The sequence below is a fragment of the Panthera uncia genome, chromosome B1, assembly GCF_023721935.1.
Source record: "Panthera uncia isolate 11264 chromosome B1, Puncia_PCG_1.0, whole genome shotgun sequence".
In the NCBI taxonomy this organism is placed as follows: Eukaryota; Metazoa; Chordata; class Mammalia; order Carnivora; family Felidae; genus Panthera; species Panthera uncia.
The window spans coordinates 161,771,495-161,788,736 of NC_064811.1; the positions used below are offsets into that span (position 1 = coordinate 161,771,495).

At 37.2% G+C, this 17,242-nt stretch overlaps 1 protein-coding gene across 1 annotated transcript in view; it reads left to right on the forward strand.

The window, feature by feature from the left end:
• The window catches only part of FNTA (farnesyltransferase, CAAX box, alpha), a 30,608-nt gene extending 15,436 nt beyond the window's left edge, over nt 1–15,172 (forward strand). Inside the window, exons 4-9 of the mRNA XM_049632484.1 lie at nt 2,317–2,421; nt 5,672–5,798; nt 7,348–7,496; nt 12,606–12,668; nt 14,095–14,266; nt 14,542–15,172. Coding sequence (XP_049488441.1) covers nt 2,317–2,421; nt 5,672–5,798; nt 7,348–7,496; nt 12,606–12,668; nt 14,095–14,266; nt 14,542–14,664 — 739 coding nt within the window. The 3' untranslated portion in view covers nt 14,665–15,172. The remainder of the gene's footprint in view (nt 1–2,316; nt 2,422–5,671; nt 5,799–7,347; nt 7,497–12,605; nt 12,669–14,094; nt 14,267–14,541) is intronic.
• Nucleotides 15,173–17,242: the final 2,070 nt, after the last annotated feature.

The following is a 17,242-nucleotide window of genomic DNA, read 5'->3' on the forward strand; positions in this document are numbered from 1 at the left end:
AAACCCTTCACTTCTGACATTTCTAGTCAACAATGGCTATGGGTTTTTCCCCTACCAAGGAATTTTCTCTGATACCAGTTGTGTATCCTACAATTTAACTCAGTTCTGACATTGTCTACGTGACATTGTGTACATACCTGAGATTCAGATAGCATCAGACCCCCCAGGTTTAAGGGCTCAGTCCCACAAGACTGCCCCCTATTTCAGATACTCAGTGCAAGTCCATTTGTCACCTGTGCTTCTAACTGATGGGCTATAAATCAGAGGTTCCCATGACCCCTTGTTAGGGTTCAGTTAATTTGCTACAGTGGCTCATAGAACTCAGGAAAACAGTTACTTATGTTTAACAGTTTATTAAAGGATGTGATAAAAGATACAGATGAACAGCCAGATAAACAGATACATAGGGCAAAGTCTGGGAGGGTCCCAAGCTGAGGATCTTTTGTCCTTGTGGAGGGTATGTCCTCTCCTAGAACATGAATGTGTTCACCCACCTAGAAGCTCTTCAAACCCCCTAGTATTGGGATTTTATAGAGGTTCCCTCATATAAGCATGGTCATTTAACTCTATTTGTAGCCCTTCTACTCTATCCAGACAGTGGGAGGTGGGGCTGATAATTCCAAGGTTTGGTCTTCCTGGTGACTAGGAGCCACCTAAGCACCCCACCCAGAGTTGCCTCAATAGGATGCTTCTAGTACACTTATCACTTAGGAATTTTTAAATGTTCAGGAACTCTGTGCCAGGAACCAGGGGCAGAGACATACACATATTTTTTTTTGTTTAGCTCATACCAACTTAGTAGATGTTGTCACTTCTGTGTTCAAGGTTGGGGGAGGGGTCTTGGCTGTTAAGGGCTATTTCCAGATTTTATACTGTTTCCAGCCCCATCCTTGATTCCTGGTTTTGGGAATACCTGACACCTCTGATTTCTAAACCTTTTTCCCTCTGTTGACAGGTTTTTAGCACTTTCTGTTTTTCAAAGTCAGTTAAAACTTACCTGTCAGCTTACCATTTCCCATAATTCTGACCTTTCCCAATTGCTGTGGTATCCCCTTGTCCCTAATTCTCTTTGTCCTGTGGATTTATACTGTTTTCATTCCTTTACTATCATTTTATGGGGTTTTATTAGGGTAGGAGGATAAACTTACTTAATCTACCATGTTCACTGGGATTCTTAGTATGATATTCCATCATTTTGGAATGAATCGCGTCTAATATGCACTTTCTTACCTTTTAAGAAATTCCTGACTGTACATAACACAAAGTAACTTAGAATGCATTTAAAAATCTCCTAAGTTTATTTGCTGTTTTTTTAAAAGGCAGTACGTCTGATAACTTTACCCATGTAAACCAAGATGCTTGTTTATGTCCATGCTTTATGAAGCCTAATTTTCTTTAATAATAATAGAGAAATACTGTTATAGTCCTATTTAGCATTTCATTTTATTTTATTTATTTATTTTTTAATTTTTTTTAACGTATATTATTTATTTTTGAGACAGAGAGAGACAGAGCATGAACAGGTGAGGAGCAGAGAGAGAGGGAGACACAATCTGAAACAGGCTCCAGGCTCTGAGCTGTCAGCACAGAGCCCGACGCGGGGCTCGAACTCTTGAGCTGTGAGATCATGACCTGAGCCGAAGTCGGACGCTTAACCGACCAAGCCACCCAGGCCCCCCTTAGCATTTCATTTTAAAAGACAACTTTCAAAGCAGCTGTTTGTCTTTTAGTATTTATTGAGTTGGAAATTTTGAATTAAAAATAGACCAGAACTAATAATCATGTCTTTAGAGAAAAGTTTTTTTTTTTAATGATTTGATTATACCTATGAAGAAATTAAAAAAAAAAAAGAAAGAAAGAAATTAAAGAGAAACGTGTTTCATTTATAAGTAGGATATTTGTGGTGGCTCTAAAAATACAATATATGCTGATGTTTGCAATGGAATTAATTATATGAATAATATATCTAAACAAATAAGCTGTATCATGTAGGGAAATATTATAGGTAAAGAGATGTCTTTGATTTGCCTGCAATAGAATAGTGGTAACCAGTGTTAACTGAAAATAATCATTAGTTAACTGAAAAAAATCATTTGTTGCCTTTCACCAGTTTTAGTTCAAAATGCTGATTCTTCCAATCACCAGATAGTTGTAAGAGTTGGGACAACCCCATGCAGTTCCATTGCTAAATTATTGGTTATATGGAATACCTACCAAAAAAAGAAGCGTGTCTAACTGTATTGTTAAAGCTTTATCTGATCCTGTGGCTAGTCAGTTTATGTGGAGTAATGAAACAATGCTTAATGTTTGCTATAGGCATTTTCGGAGAGTTCTCTTAAAGTCACTTCAAAAGGATCTACACGAGGAAATGAACTACATCACTGCAATAATTGAGGAACAGCCCAAAAACTACCAAGTTTGGTAAGATGAAAATAGGAAGGAAACATGTCACTATGCTAATATTACCTTCCCAGTGATGAGATTATAGGGAATTTGTTTCTTTATAATTTAAGTACTTTGCATTGGAGCTAATGTTACCTGTCTCATAGGGCTTTTAAGAGAATTAAATGAGATAATTTTATGTTTAGTGCTTAAAGTGGTACCTAACATTTAGTTAACACTCAAGTGTGTGTACTGCTATTATTATTTAAAATTTTGACATTAGCATATAATACTGCTAGAAAATTTTTGAGTGAGGAATCTGAAAAAATGTTTTCTATCCTGTGTGTTATAAAATGACTTGACTGGTATTTTGATCTTTCATTTGTTTATGTATTCAAAAAATTTATATTGATGCTGGGGATACAAAGGTGAACCACACAGTTTAACAAGGAAAGCAAATAATACAGCCAGTTATTTCACAGTGCAGTGTGAAAACCACAGTGTTTTACAGAGTATATTTGTTGTAGAAACTAAGCCCTAAGTTAGCATGGACAAAACCATAGGGATTATTATGGGTGAGGGGAATAGAATACAATGAGAAAAAAGAGAGGCATTTTGGAGCAGGAGGACAGAGAGCAAGTAGGAAAGAAATAGAGTTTGAACAGTACCCGTCGTATACTGAGCACCCCTTGAATTAAAGCCACTGTGGTTGCTGTTATTGTGAAGATGGAGGAGGAGGTAGTGGTGAAGGTTCAACTTTCATGCGGAAGGATGTCTTTCTTTTTCTTTCTTTTTTTTTTTTTTTTTAAGGTTTATTTATTTATTTTTGAAAGAGAGAGAGTGCGAACAGGGGAAGGGCAGAGAGAGAGAGAATCCAAAGCAGGCTCTGGAATTTTGATGCGGGGCTCGAACTCACACACTGCAAGATCATGGCTTGAGCCAAAGTCAAATGCTTAACCAGCTGAGCCACCCAGGCACCCCAGGACCTAATTCTTAAGTTTTTCCTAAATTACAAAATTAGTAGGAATCTAGAAAAATAAATTACTAGTGTTCACTGTATTGGAATTTTTCTGAAATAAATTTAAAAACCTTTACCTCTTGAATTTTCCTCTTGGGTAGTATCTTGCCTTCTTAATATTCTGTAAGATGAATTTTTATTTATTTTTTTAAATTATTTTTTTAAAATGTTTATTTTGAGAGAGGGAGAGAGTGTGAGTTGGGGAGGGACAGAGAAAGAAAAATCCCAACCAGGCTCGACACTGCCAGTACAGAGCTGAATGCGAGGTTCAAACCATGAACTGTGAGATCATAACTTGAGCCTAATTAAATCAGATGCTCAGCCGACTGAGTCACCTAGGCACCCCTATAAGATGAGATTTTAAATTTTCCATGCATGCAAATAAATCATTTATTAAGCATTAAATCTTTTTCCTTTTCCCTGTCACTCCTACTCACTTTTATATTTTTATTTATTTTTTTAGAGAGAGAGAATGCAAGCAGGGGAGAGGGATAGAAGGAAAGAGAGAATCCCAAGCAGGCTCCACACTCAGAACGGAGCTGGATATGGGACTCAATCCCAGACCCTGGGATCATGGCCTGAGCTGAAATCAAGAGTCCCACCCTTAACCAGCTGAGCCACCCAGGTGCCCCCCTACTCACTTTTAGTATATTGAATACTAATGGATTTTTTTAAAAAACAGCTTTGTTGAGATATAACTCACATATTACACTATTTACTGATTTATTTATTTATTTGTTTGTTTGTTTATTTATTTTTAAGTAAGTTCTACACCCAATGCCAGGCTTGAACTCATGACCCCAAGATCAGGAGTCTCATGCTTTACCAAGTGAGCCAGCCAGGTACCCCTACTGTTTACCTACTTAAAGTGTACAGTTCAGGGAATCTGGGTGGCTCAGTCCGTCAAGCATCTGACTTCAGCTCAGGTCATGATCTCATGGTTTGTGAGTTCAGACCCGGCATCGGGCTCTCTGCTGTTAGCACAGAACCCAATTCCGATCCCTCTCTCTCTGCCCTTCCCCGCTTGTGCTCTCTATGTTTCTCTCAGAATAAATAAACTTAACTGAATGAGCCATCCAGGAGCCCCTATTTATTTCTTTAAGTTTATTTATTTATTTATTTATTTATTTAAGTTTGTTTGTTTATTTAAGTTTATTAAGTGTTGGACTCTTGGTTTGGGCCCAGGTCATGATCTCATGGTTCGTGAGTTTGAGCCCCACATCCAGCTCTGCGCTGACAGTGTGGTGTCAGTTTAGAATTCTCCCTCTCTCCCTCCCTCCCTTCCTCTTTCTCTGCCACCACCCCCCTCAAAAATAAACTTAAAAAAAAAAAAATGTGTACAGTTCAGTGGTTTTAGTATAGTTACAAATATGTACAACCATCACCACAGTGACTTTTAGAACATTTTTACTAATAAATTTTTATAAATATTTTAGCTAAAAAAATTTAAAAAATAGACTCCAACAGAAAACCTAAGCATTTTTCTAGTACAGAAACAACTCTTGACAAACTTGGCAGCTTGTCATAGCTAATTGCCAGAGTAGAAGTGAATTCAGTTCTGCCCATGAACTAGTGGAGTGAGCAGTTGCTTGTATGGTGATGCTGTGGACTTCAGAAAAACAGAGCCTGTTTATAACCAGAGGATCTTCTTTTTTTTTAATTTTTTTTTTTCAACGTTTTTTTTTTATTTTTATTTTTGGGACAGAGAGAGACAGAGCATGAACGGGGGAGGGGCAGAGAGAGAGGGAGACACAGAATCGGAAACAGGCTCCAGGCTCCGAGCCATCAGCCCAGAGCCTGACGCGGGGCTCGAACTCACGGACCGCGAGATCGTGACCTGGCTGAAGTCGGACGCTTAACCGACTGCGCCACCCAGGCGCCCCTAACCAGAGGATCTTCTATACTGGATTAAGTAGTATCACATTTCCTATAGTCTCATTATGCCATCTGGGAATGTTTCAGAATTCTTAGACAGGATCTTGTACTGGACTTCCAGATTTAGCTTTAAATAAACATTCTTTAAACCCTGAGTATTTTATTTCATTTTACACACAAATTACTGTTTTGTTTGTTCAGCTCTTACTGTTCTGGAACTTTTCCCTCTTAGTGTTTCTTCTGTGTTACCTTTTCTCTCCAGTAGAATCTTGAGAATTAAAGGTGAATTTCTGTTTTTTTTGAGTGTCCCTCCACATCGCCTAATACAATACGTGCAGTTGATACTTTAGTTCTTGGATACATTAACACAAAACCTCTTTCTTTTCCCGGCCTTAGGCATCATAGGCGAGTATTAGTGGAATGGCTAAAAGATCCATCTCAGGAGCTGGAGTTTATTGCTGATATTCTTAATCAGGATGCGAAGAATTATCATGCCTGGCAACATCGACAGTGGGTTATTCAGGTATTGCCTTTCTTGTTACAGTGTTTTTCAGATTGTTTTACCTGAATTAAATAATTAAAATTACTGTTGAATGTAAGTATACTCCTGAACTGAAACACACATATAGATCATTACCCACAATTACAATGACTAAGAATTATTAAGATACTTAATTAAACCTGACATCCTTCATGTTGATTAATTTTATAACCTTTCAAGATATGTTGGTAAGTAGCTTCATATTAAAGAAGAGTAATAGTAATTTTTATATTTTTTAGATTGAATTTGCATCCCATTTTATATTTGCTAGCAAGTTGAATAGAAAATGTAGTTGTAATTTTTTAATATAACTGTATTATTTTAATTAACAAGGGCATTGTACCTACTGGGGTTTTGCATACATACAGTTTGGAATATGATGTTACAATAATAGTATTTTATTTCTGCCCACTTGTTAAAATTTTATGCTAAATCCTGAATAGTAGAGAATAGTTAAAACTCCCACTCTGGGCATTTTATTTATTCTATCAAACAATTCTAGTGTTGTTTCCTATGAATTTTTTCCAGTGATTGCTACTTTGTGCACTATTCATTATACCAAGAGGATTTCACAAAATTCTTTTTTTTACTTAAAAAGTTAAACTTTTCTAAATTTGTTTAAAGGGATAAATTTTCTAAAGATTTTTGGTATTTTTTTATGAAATTCTACCTTTTTGCCAGTATCAAATAAGAAGTATAACTCCATTGGCTTTTTTCATAATTATCCCCAATTTTTGCCACATTTGTAAATTTTGACCATTTCATTTATTTTCTTAATTATCTTTATTGTTTCTCTTCTCCCTATGATCTTTTTTTTACTAAAACAGCTCCATAATGTAAAAGTTTATATCTAAATCCAGTTTTGTATATTTCTCCACATGTATTTTAATGTAGTTTTATCATATATAAGCATTTTTAATATTCCCTTTTACTTAATATTATATATTCATATCAAATCCATCAAATTAATACACTTTACTATAGTTCATCATTTTATTATTACTGAGTTTGGGTTTTTTCCCTCTAAATTTTCACCTTAAACAATGTGTAAGCATTTAGTTACATAATGCCTTTTTTTTGCCTGTGATTTAGTCCTTTAGAGTAATTCTTGGGTCTATTTAAATAGTATAAACATGCCTCTTGGTATCTAAATTGTTCTCAAGAAGATGGTACTGAATTACAGGACACTTTGCTTTGTCTTCCTAAAATTTCTTTCCTTCCTTGTGACCGTTCCCTTGTCTTTGATGACTTTTCTTTCCCCCCTTCATTTCCTTGACCTGCAACTAGCACTTTCCTCCAACTATGTGATGAGTCCCACCCACATCTTCAGTTCTACCTAGCTCTGCTGAAATTTTATTTTTTATTAATAATGGGACATTTCTAGGGGTGCCTGGGTGGCTCAGTCGGTAGAGCATGTGACTCTTGATCTCGGGATTGTGAGTTCGAGCCCCACTTTGAGTGATTTTATTGAAAATAAAATCTTAAAAAATAATGGGACATTTCTAATTGGATATTCTGTATTTTCTCTTAGGAATTTAAACTTTGGGATAATGAACTGCAGTATGTAGACCAACTTCTCAAAGAGGATGTGAGAAATAACTCTGTCTGGAACCAAAGATACTTCGTAATTTCTAACACCACTGGCTACAATGATCGTGCTATATTGGAGAGAGAAGTCCAGTTAGTAATCTTCACTTGTTCACTCATTAAAAGAACATTTGTGTACCTGTCAGGTCTCAAGCATTGGGGTTACAGCAAAGATCAAGACTGCTCCTCGGGCACCTGGGTGGCTCAGTTGGTTAAGCGTCCGACTTTGGCCCAGGTCATGATCTCACAGATCATGGGTTCAAGCCCTACATCAGGCTGTATGCTGTCAGCTCAAAGCCTGGAGCCTGCTTTGGATTCTGTGTCTCCCTCTCTGTTCCTCCCTAGCTTGTGCTCTGTCTCTCTGTCTCTCTAAAAATATAAACATTGAAAAAAAATTAAAATAAAAAAAGACTGCTCCTGATCCTGCCCTCATGGAACTAGTAGGACAGAATACATGGATGAAGTCTATAATGACAAATTTACAGATACTCTAGTATACGTCTACTTTGTAGTGTCTTACATTTCTTGAAATATCGTTAACTACTAGAGATTGAGAAGAAGTCAGATTTCATAGTGTCTAGGAAGCTTTATTTTAAAACGATCTCAGAGACTCTTGATATAGAACACAATGAGGGTTGATGGAGGGAGGTAGGTAGGAGATGGGCTAGATGGGTGTTGGGTATTAAGGAAGGCACTTGTGATGAGCACTGGGTATTATATGTAAGTGATGAGTCACTGAATTCTACTTCTGAAACCAATATTGCAATGTAAAACAACAACAACAACAACAACAACAATGTATTTTATTAAATTCTGGTGACCTTTAGATAATAGTCCCTATAGGCCATGTTACTCTACTGTGCAGAGTTTAGAGCAGGATAAGTCTTTGTTGTAGGGAGCTGTCCTGTATGTTGTAGGGTTTTTATAGCATTCCTGGCCTTTATGCCTTTTTTTTTTCAGTGTTTGTTTATTTTTGAGAGAGAGAGAGAGAGAGGGAGACACAGAATCTGAAGCTGGATCCAGGCTCTGAGCTGTCAGCGCAGAGCCCAATGTGGGGCTCGAACTCATGAACAGCGAGATCATGACCTGAACTGAAGTCAGATGCTCAACCGACTGAGCCACCCAGGCACTATGCCCTATTATATCAGTAGAAAACCCCTGCCCCAAGCTGTGACAAAAATGTCCGCAGATGTTGCCAAATGTCCCCTGTGGGGCAAAACCATCTGCAGTTGAGAACTACTACTTTAGCATACAAAAAGCTGTTAAAAGAGAATTTATGAATTGGCATGAATATTAATATCCATAAACATTAATAGCCACCTCTTTTCTGACTTTGTCTATTTTGTCTTAATGTCTGTTTTAAATTTGAATATATTTATTGTTTTTATAGCCTGATGAGAACATACTTACCATTTTAATTATGAAAGTTGTTTTAGGGGCACCTGGCTGGATCAATTAGTAGAGCATGTGACTCTTGTTTTTTTAATGTTTATTTATTTTTGAGAGAGCACAAGCAGGGGAGAGATGGAGGGAGAGGGAGACAGAGGATCCCAAGCAGGCTCCGCACTAAGAGCAGCAAGCCTGATGTGGGGTCCGAACTCAGGAACTGCAAGATCATGACCTGAGCTGAAATTGGATCCTCAACTGACCTAGCCACCCAGGGGCCCAGAGCATGTGACTCTTGCTCTCAGGGTTGTGAGTTCAAGCCCCACGTTGGCCTAGAGTTTACTTTAAAAAAAAAAAAAGAAAAAAAGGTAAAAGTTGTTTTAACAGCTCCTGGGAAGAGCTGATTTTTATGACCATCTGCTTTTATCTCCTTTGCCATTACTTCTCTTTGGATCAGGGCAGCTGGCTTTTCTTTTGTGTTCTATATAAGGTTCTGGTGATTTAAATTAAAAAAAAAGAATGGTTTATAATTAAGTGTCCTGCATTAACTCTCTGTTTCAGGCGTCTTTCTGGAGCAGCCACATACCCCTCAAAAACATCTTACACTTTCTTTTTACTGTTCTGTTCTCCAAAGCTGCACTGTCCAATATGGTAGTCACTAGCCACATATGGCTGCTTAAATTCAAATTAATTAAAATCACATAATTCAGTTCCTCAGTTGTATGAATCACATCTCAGGGGTTCCGGATCCATATGTGGCTAATGATTACTAACTATATTGGAGAGCACATATAAAGAACATTTTCATCTCTGTTGAATAGTATTGATCTAAGGGATCAATGAACTTACTGAACAGTGAACTTACTGAAATAATCATATTATTCTTAAATGTAAATACTGGGACTTGAGTAGAGAAAATTCGGACTCATCATCCAGCCCTTAATATATTACTTTTTTTTCTTTTAGAGTTGATACTCTGTTGTGAGGATTAGGACAAAAGTACTCTAAAGGACAGCAAAGTGTCATCTTTTTTGTAGAGTTCAGTAGCTTTCTTGCCAAAAGGTAGAATGCTTCAGGTTATTCTTCCTTAAATTAATCCAATTAATAATTAGGAATTTCATATTCCTTATTTATCATAGTGTACTTCATTAGGCTAGATGTAATAAGATACTTAAAAACTGAGTATGAAGAGTGGAAAGTGGGAACTTCTCATAGCCTTCAAAGGCAGGTTACTGGGTTTCTATTACCAAATAGAAATAATCAGTCAAGAATCTATGAGATTTCCAGGGGGTTTGCCCGGTTGGCTCGGTCGGTCGAGCATGTGACTCTTGATTGCAGGGTTGTGGGTATAGAGATTTTTTAAAAATAAAATCTTTAGGGGCACTTGGGTGGCTCAGTCAGTTAAGCATCTGACTTGATTTTGGCCCAGGTCATGATCTCACAGTGGTGAGATCGAGCTCTGCATTAGGCATGGAGCCTACTTAAAGATCCTCTCTCTCCCTCTTCCTCTGCTCCTCCCTCACTTGTACATGTGCTCTGTCTCAAAAAAAAAAAAATAATAATAATAATCTTTAAAAAAATTGTTTAAAAAAATAATCTAAAAATTTTCCATATTTAAGGTGTTACCATTAATGCAGATAAAAGAAAGTGCTTAAAGAGCTGTAGTTATCTAGAATTAGTTGTGTTAACTAAATTTTTTAACTCTAAAGAATATAGGTGTACCTGATGATTTGTTCTTTTCCTTTTGTTATAAAAGGAATGCAGTCTAGTTGTAGGGGGAAATTGTACTGGATTACATAAAGTAAAATATCAAAATCTCTTATTCTCTCTCTTCTCATACCCCATTGTTTAGAGTGAGCTACAATTAGTGTGAATCCTTCCAAACCTTATTAAATATATTTGCAAACATGTATTACAGCAATGTAGGCAATGGTATTATACACATTGCTCTTTTTTATTTAATATATCCTGGCCATATTTCTAGGAGTACACAGTCCACTAGTACTATTAATAATAGTTACCATTTATTAAGCATTTACTACATGCGGGAATTTTTATTTAATTTTCATAATTACACTGTGAGATATCTGATGAAGAACTTGAAGTTCACAATAGTTCTATAATGTGCCTAAGAGCACCTGGATAATAATTGATGGGGCTATTAGAAGCTAGGCTTTCTGACCTCAAAGCCCATGTTTTAACCATTAATACAGATAATAGTTTAGTGCATGTATATATAAATAAAATCCTTCAGGTATTGCCAAAGTGAAATTAATAGTCTACAATGACTAGTGAAGACATGCAGGGACATGGTTTTAAAAATAACTGGAAACATTAGGTCATGTAAAAATGTTGGAAAAAAACCTTTTCATAGTGCTGAGTGAGTTTATTATTACAATAGTCCCTCGCCGCCCCCTTTACATGTGGTTTCACTTTCCATGGTTTCAGTTACTTGTGGTCAGCCATCAGATCCAGAAACATGATCCTCCTGATGACATATGTATGGTGAGACATTAGGTAGTATAGTCTACTGCTCTGTCACAATGCCTGTCCTTTACCTTCATCTTACCATGTAGCATTTAAAAAAATTTTTCTGTCTTTTTTTGAGAGAGAGAGACAGAGTGTGAGCAGGGGGAGAAGCAGAGAGAGGGAGACACAGAACCTGAAGCAGGCTTGAGGCTCTGAGCTGTCAGCACAGAGTCCAAAGTGGAGCTCGAACTCAGAGACTGTGAGATCATGACCTGAGGTCGGACGCTTAACTGACTGAGCCACCCAGGCACCCCATCATGTAGCATTTTATTATCTTACATCATCACAAGAAGGATGAGTACAGTCTAGTAAGATATTTTGAGTGAGACCACATTCATATAACTTTTATTACAATGAGTATATTGTTATAATTGTTCTATTTTATTGTTAATCTCTTGGTGTCTATAAACTAAACCTTATCATAGGTATGTATGTATAGGAAAAAACCTAGTATAAAGGATTTGATACTCTGTGGTTCAGGCATCTACTGAGAGTTTGGGAGCCTATCCTCTGCAGATAAAGGGGGACTCCTGTACTCGCTGTGAAAAAAAAAAAATGCTATCCTAATGGCATTGCAATAAAACCAAGATTACTAAATTTTGGTAACTTATTTGAGCAAGTGTGTAGTAAAGCTTAGTTCTGTAACTCTTGGAATTTGTTGTAATTGGATCCGAATTATAGTTAATAACCTGGTTAAAGGGAGAGAATTACCATTCTGACTGGTAATCACGTCATGGTTAGAATATAAGATATATAATCACATCTTTTAGAATATAAGAAATATACATTTGTGTTGGTTTCTCATTTTTATTCTGTCTATATAATTTCCATGCTGTCTTATTTTTTATCACAGTTCCTGAGATTATGTAGTTCTTCTTTTTGAATGACTTATGATTTGTTGGGCATATATAGATCTTAGACTTTTCAAGATTTCTTTACCAATAAGAGGAAACCCTGTTTTAGCTGACATTTTCTTCAAAGGGAAAGCCTATATTAAAGGAAATCTTCCACATCAATTTCTTTTCCTATTGTGAGTTGAGCCTTCATATTAGTTAGGTGTCCCTTCCTAGAACTGGGTACAGACTTCCAGGAGGGAGGAACTACATAAATATGAATTGATTCCTGCAGATTTGAGGGATTCTGTCTAATGTAGATATAAGTCCTAGACCTAGTCACAGCCTAATAAGATAAATGAAAGCACATATCCAAGCTCTGCTACAATCTTAGAAAACTGTTTCTAATTATTGCACTGCTTTTCAAATTATACACGTATTTATTTTCTTCTAGGTACACGTTGGAAATGATCAAACTAGTACCACATAATGAAAGTGCTTGGAACTATTTGAAAGGGTAAGAGGTTGTTTTGTATTGTTTTGTATTAAAACAACTGCTAATATGATGTATCATGGAATATGTTCCATTAATCAGATTCTAAAGGATACTAAAGAATTTTCCATTTTTCTGGATCTAAGGGAAGTGTAACTGTTAGACAGTAACACCCAACAGTGCCTTCTATCCTTCTCTTCACCTCCCAAGTACATACCATCATAGTTTTTAGAATAGTCCATGACTAGGGTTCAGAATAGTTCTATAATGTGCCTAAGAACACCTGGATAATAATTGAGTCTGGGTAGCTCAGTCGGTTGAGCATCTGACTTCGGCTCAGGTCATGATCCCACAGTTCGTGAGTTCAAGCCCCACATTGGGCTCTGTGCTGACAGCTCAGCTTGCTTTGGATCCTCTGTCTCCCCTTTCTCTCTGCCCTTTCCCTGCTCATGCTCTCTCTCTCAAAAAATAAACATTAAAAAAAAAAAAAATTAAAGAATAGTCCATGACTAAACAAGAATACAATTTTAATTGTATTTATGAGTCCTGTAGTCTTTATGTCAAAGAATGGGATATACATACCTAGACACCTAGTTTCTGTTTGGCTCAGGAATGTAATAAAGGCAAAGCAAACTATTTATAAGCACATTGCACAGATGGATAGCCAGCATTTCTGTTTTCATTTCTAGAGATCTATTAGAAGTCTTATTCCTTAAATTGACAAGATTTCACTTGCCTGGCCACTGACATAAGCAGGCTGCTTATTGAGCTTAGAGGTCTCCCTGGAAACTAGGCCCAAAGAGCATAAAGTACAGAGCACAGTCACATTTGTTGATGTGTCCAGGGTTGGGGCCTATAATATCTGGATAGCTAAAAGAATAAGGAACCTTCTTTAAAAAAAATTTTTTTATTTACATTTATTTTTGATAGACAAGAAAGAGACAGCATAAGTGGGGGAAGATCAGAGATAGATAGAAGGAGACACAGAATCTGAAGCAGGCTCCAGGCTCTGAGCTGTCAGCACAGAGCCCGACACGGGACTCGAACCCACAAACTGCAAGATCATGACCTGAGCCGAAGTTGGATGCTTAACCAACTGAGCCACCCAGGTGCCCCTGAATAAGGAACCTTCTTAAGAAGAAATAGAAACATCTCTGTTGTTTTCTTCCTTCACTTCTTAATGTTAAGAAGGTGTTTATTTTCTGATTTAATTGTGTAGCAGTTTGAGTTAATAAATGATCCTTTTTAAGTTTCATTATTGTTTTTAACTAATTGTACTCAACTTGTAATTATCCATGATAAAATTCACACATAATTTAAAAATTTCATTTAGTTTCAGCTTCATTCAAAATAAGTTTCCTCTTGTGCATGTTACAGAGGTCATTTTCTCTTGAACTTTCTGTTATTTTTGTTCTTTTCTTGTCAGAATTGAGGATAATTTTTCTTTCAGAATTTTACAGGATCGTGGTCTTTCCAAATATCCCAATCTGTTAAATCAGTTACTTGATTTACAACCAAGTCACAGTTCCCCCTACCTAATTGCCTTTCTCGTGGATATCTATGAAGACATGCTAGAAAACCAATGTGACAACAAGGAGGACATTCTTAATAAAGCATTAGAGGTAAGCCAGTCGGGACTCTGCTTTTCTTCTTGGTGTCTCAGAATTCACCCATTGTGGCTATATTCATGACCTTTTCAATGTGTTCACTCAGGAGTTCAGTGCAGGGCTATTTCTGCTGTTCAGGGCAAAACCCAGGTCACTAGTGAACAGAGTATATAATTATAGTGGTGTAGGTCATTTGAACATGATCTGAGTTTAACTGTATTGGCTTGAAAGCATTTGCTCTAGAGACTGATTTCCATTATCTTTAAAGAATTTTTGTTTTTCGTTTTCAGTTGTGTGAAATCCTAGCTAAAGAAAAGGACACTATAAGAAAGGAATATTGGAGATACATCGGAAGATCCCTTCAAAGCAAACACAGCACGGAGAGTGACCCGCCAACAAATGTACAGCAATAACACCATCTAGAAGAACTCGATGGAATGATTTTATTTTTTTAAGAGACTCTAATGCAGGAGTTTAAAACTAAAGTGATCATTCCCTTTGCCTGTGGTATAAAACGTGCACAGGTATTGCTTTTTAACAAGAACTAAGTGTGATGCTCCTTGGGTGCTGCTGCTATTCAGACTAGTAATTTGATTCTTCTTAAGCAAAGTGATTTGGTGGGGGAAGGAGAAGAAACAAAGTCCCGTTCAGGAACTTTTGTAGTCTTATCAACATTTGTTCTAATCCCTTAGCATCAGCTCTTCCCTACAGGGTATATGCGTCAGAATTTGCAGCATTAATGAGTGCGGGTAACTTGTATGTAATGCATATAAGGTAATTTAAATTTTGGTTCAGGAAGCAGGGAATGCAGTTGTTACATTAGAGCTGCTATGCCACACTCACAGTATCTTGCTATCACTGTAACCAACTAATGCCAAAAGAATGGTTTTATAATAAAATGATAGATGTATCCTAAAACAATGACAAAGTACTTTGGTTTTTTTAAATAGCATTTAAGTGTGTACAAGGGACATTGTCTCAGCTTAGAAGAGCCACTGAGAAAGAAAATACTGTCATAGAACTGTAGAAACCAGAAACATGATTATGTTAAAGAAAACGTTATTAGAATGTGAATTGGTCAGTTCTTTAAATTATTTTTTTCACCGTTTATTTATTTTTGAGAGACACAGAGACACTGAACATGAGTGGGGGAGGGGCAGAGAGAGGGAGACACAGAATCTGAAGCAGGCTCCAGGCTCTGAGCTGACAGCACCAGAGCCCGACGTGGGGCTTGAACCCACAAACTGAGATCATGACCCGAGCCAAAGTCAGATGCTTAACTGACTGAGTCACCAAGGTGCCCTGAATTGGTCAATTCTTGACATCAACAAAATCTACTCAAGACAGTTTAGTCCTACAGGGTTTATTAAGGTATATAGTAACTCACAGAATGATTACCTGATCTTCCATAAATACATGGCCCAGCCACACTGTAGCACTGGGCCATCGAATTGCTGTTGCCCGTGCCGGGATCAGGAAACTGCTGACAGGCTGCCTCTCCAGGACTGTGCACCCCTGCCCCATTGCGTATGGGCACATCTGCTTCCCTTCCCACATGGTGCAGCTCCCAATTACAGGCTCACTCACTTTGGTGGGTCAGATTAGAAAGAACCTGAATGACATCTAAAACTCTGAACTGCAAAGGAATCTGGCAAATGTAGTTTATAGCTTTCCAGCCTCTACAGTTCAGGAAGACATGCCAGAGTAGAGTGAAGTGTTGAACAGGTTAGTTCTCTGTACCTGTGCATAATTAAATCTCACTTTCTGAATAAAGAGTTCTTGTTCAGTGTTCAAAGCACCAAACTACAACTAAAGGAATTTATATACAGTAGGATAGTCTTCTGAAGAATTTAGGAAATAATATTTTTAACATTTCATATCTTTTTGCTGTTTTAGAACCAAAAATCTGATTTGATACTTTAAATTGTCATATGAAGTCTCATTCTTAATGTAGACCATTTCAAGCGTTATACGGAACAAAAACCTTACAGAGAAGTTACAAGATAGCATTTACTCTCAGAAGCTATCTCATCGGTGTCCCAAAATTGATTGGATTCTGAGTTATAGGCTCAACAAAGTTCATCAAGACTGTTTAATAAGAAGCAGAATTTACACTGAGAAATGTAAGTGAAGCAGACCAGACACAGTTGAATTAGCCTGGTTACTTGGCATTTTATTTTCTGCCTGAGGTGGCAATTCATTTATTAAAACATTGCTTTGTGGTCATGGGATCAGGTGAGGAAGCTCTATGATTTAAATTATAATGATTTTAGGCTCTGCTAATCCTGACGAGGACCATCTCCTTAATGGACAACTGGACACATAGACCTGGCAGCACACTCCTTTCGCTGGACCAGCAATTAACATGTCTGTGGAGGGGGCGCCTGGGTGGCTCAGTTAGTTAAACGTCCGATTTCAGGTCAGGTCATGATCTCGCAGTTCGCAAGTTCGAGCCCCTCATCAGGCTCTGTGCCAACAGCTCAGACCCTGGAGTCTGCTTCGTATTCTGTGTCTCCCTCTCTCTCTGCCCCTTCCCTGTTCACACTCTGTTTTTCTCTCTCTCAAAAATAAACATTTAAAAAAAAAAAAACAAACAAACACGTCTGTGGAGGAGTATGCTAGTTCAGAACTACTTGCTTAACACTGTCACTGTGTTGCTGATTTGCACTGTTGGTGCAAAAACAATGGTGGGTAAAACTGCTGGTGCCTTACTACAAAACAAGGCAGTGGTACTCAGTAGTTGCTGTATTCTTCACTGCCACATATTCACTGAAACATGTCTTTGATGAGTCAGTAATTACATATTTTATTCACAATACTCTGTCTTTTCAGTACTTTGTGTGACCAAATGAGTTTGTGCATAAAGCATATCTTTCTGGTTGTCTTGAAGAAAAGCATTTGTACAATTGTGAAGTGGGCCAAACAGGCCACTTCTCATGAACATCACTTTTACTTGAAAGAACAATTGATAAACTGGTTACTCATACTTGG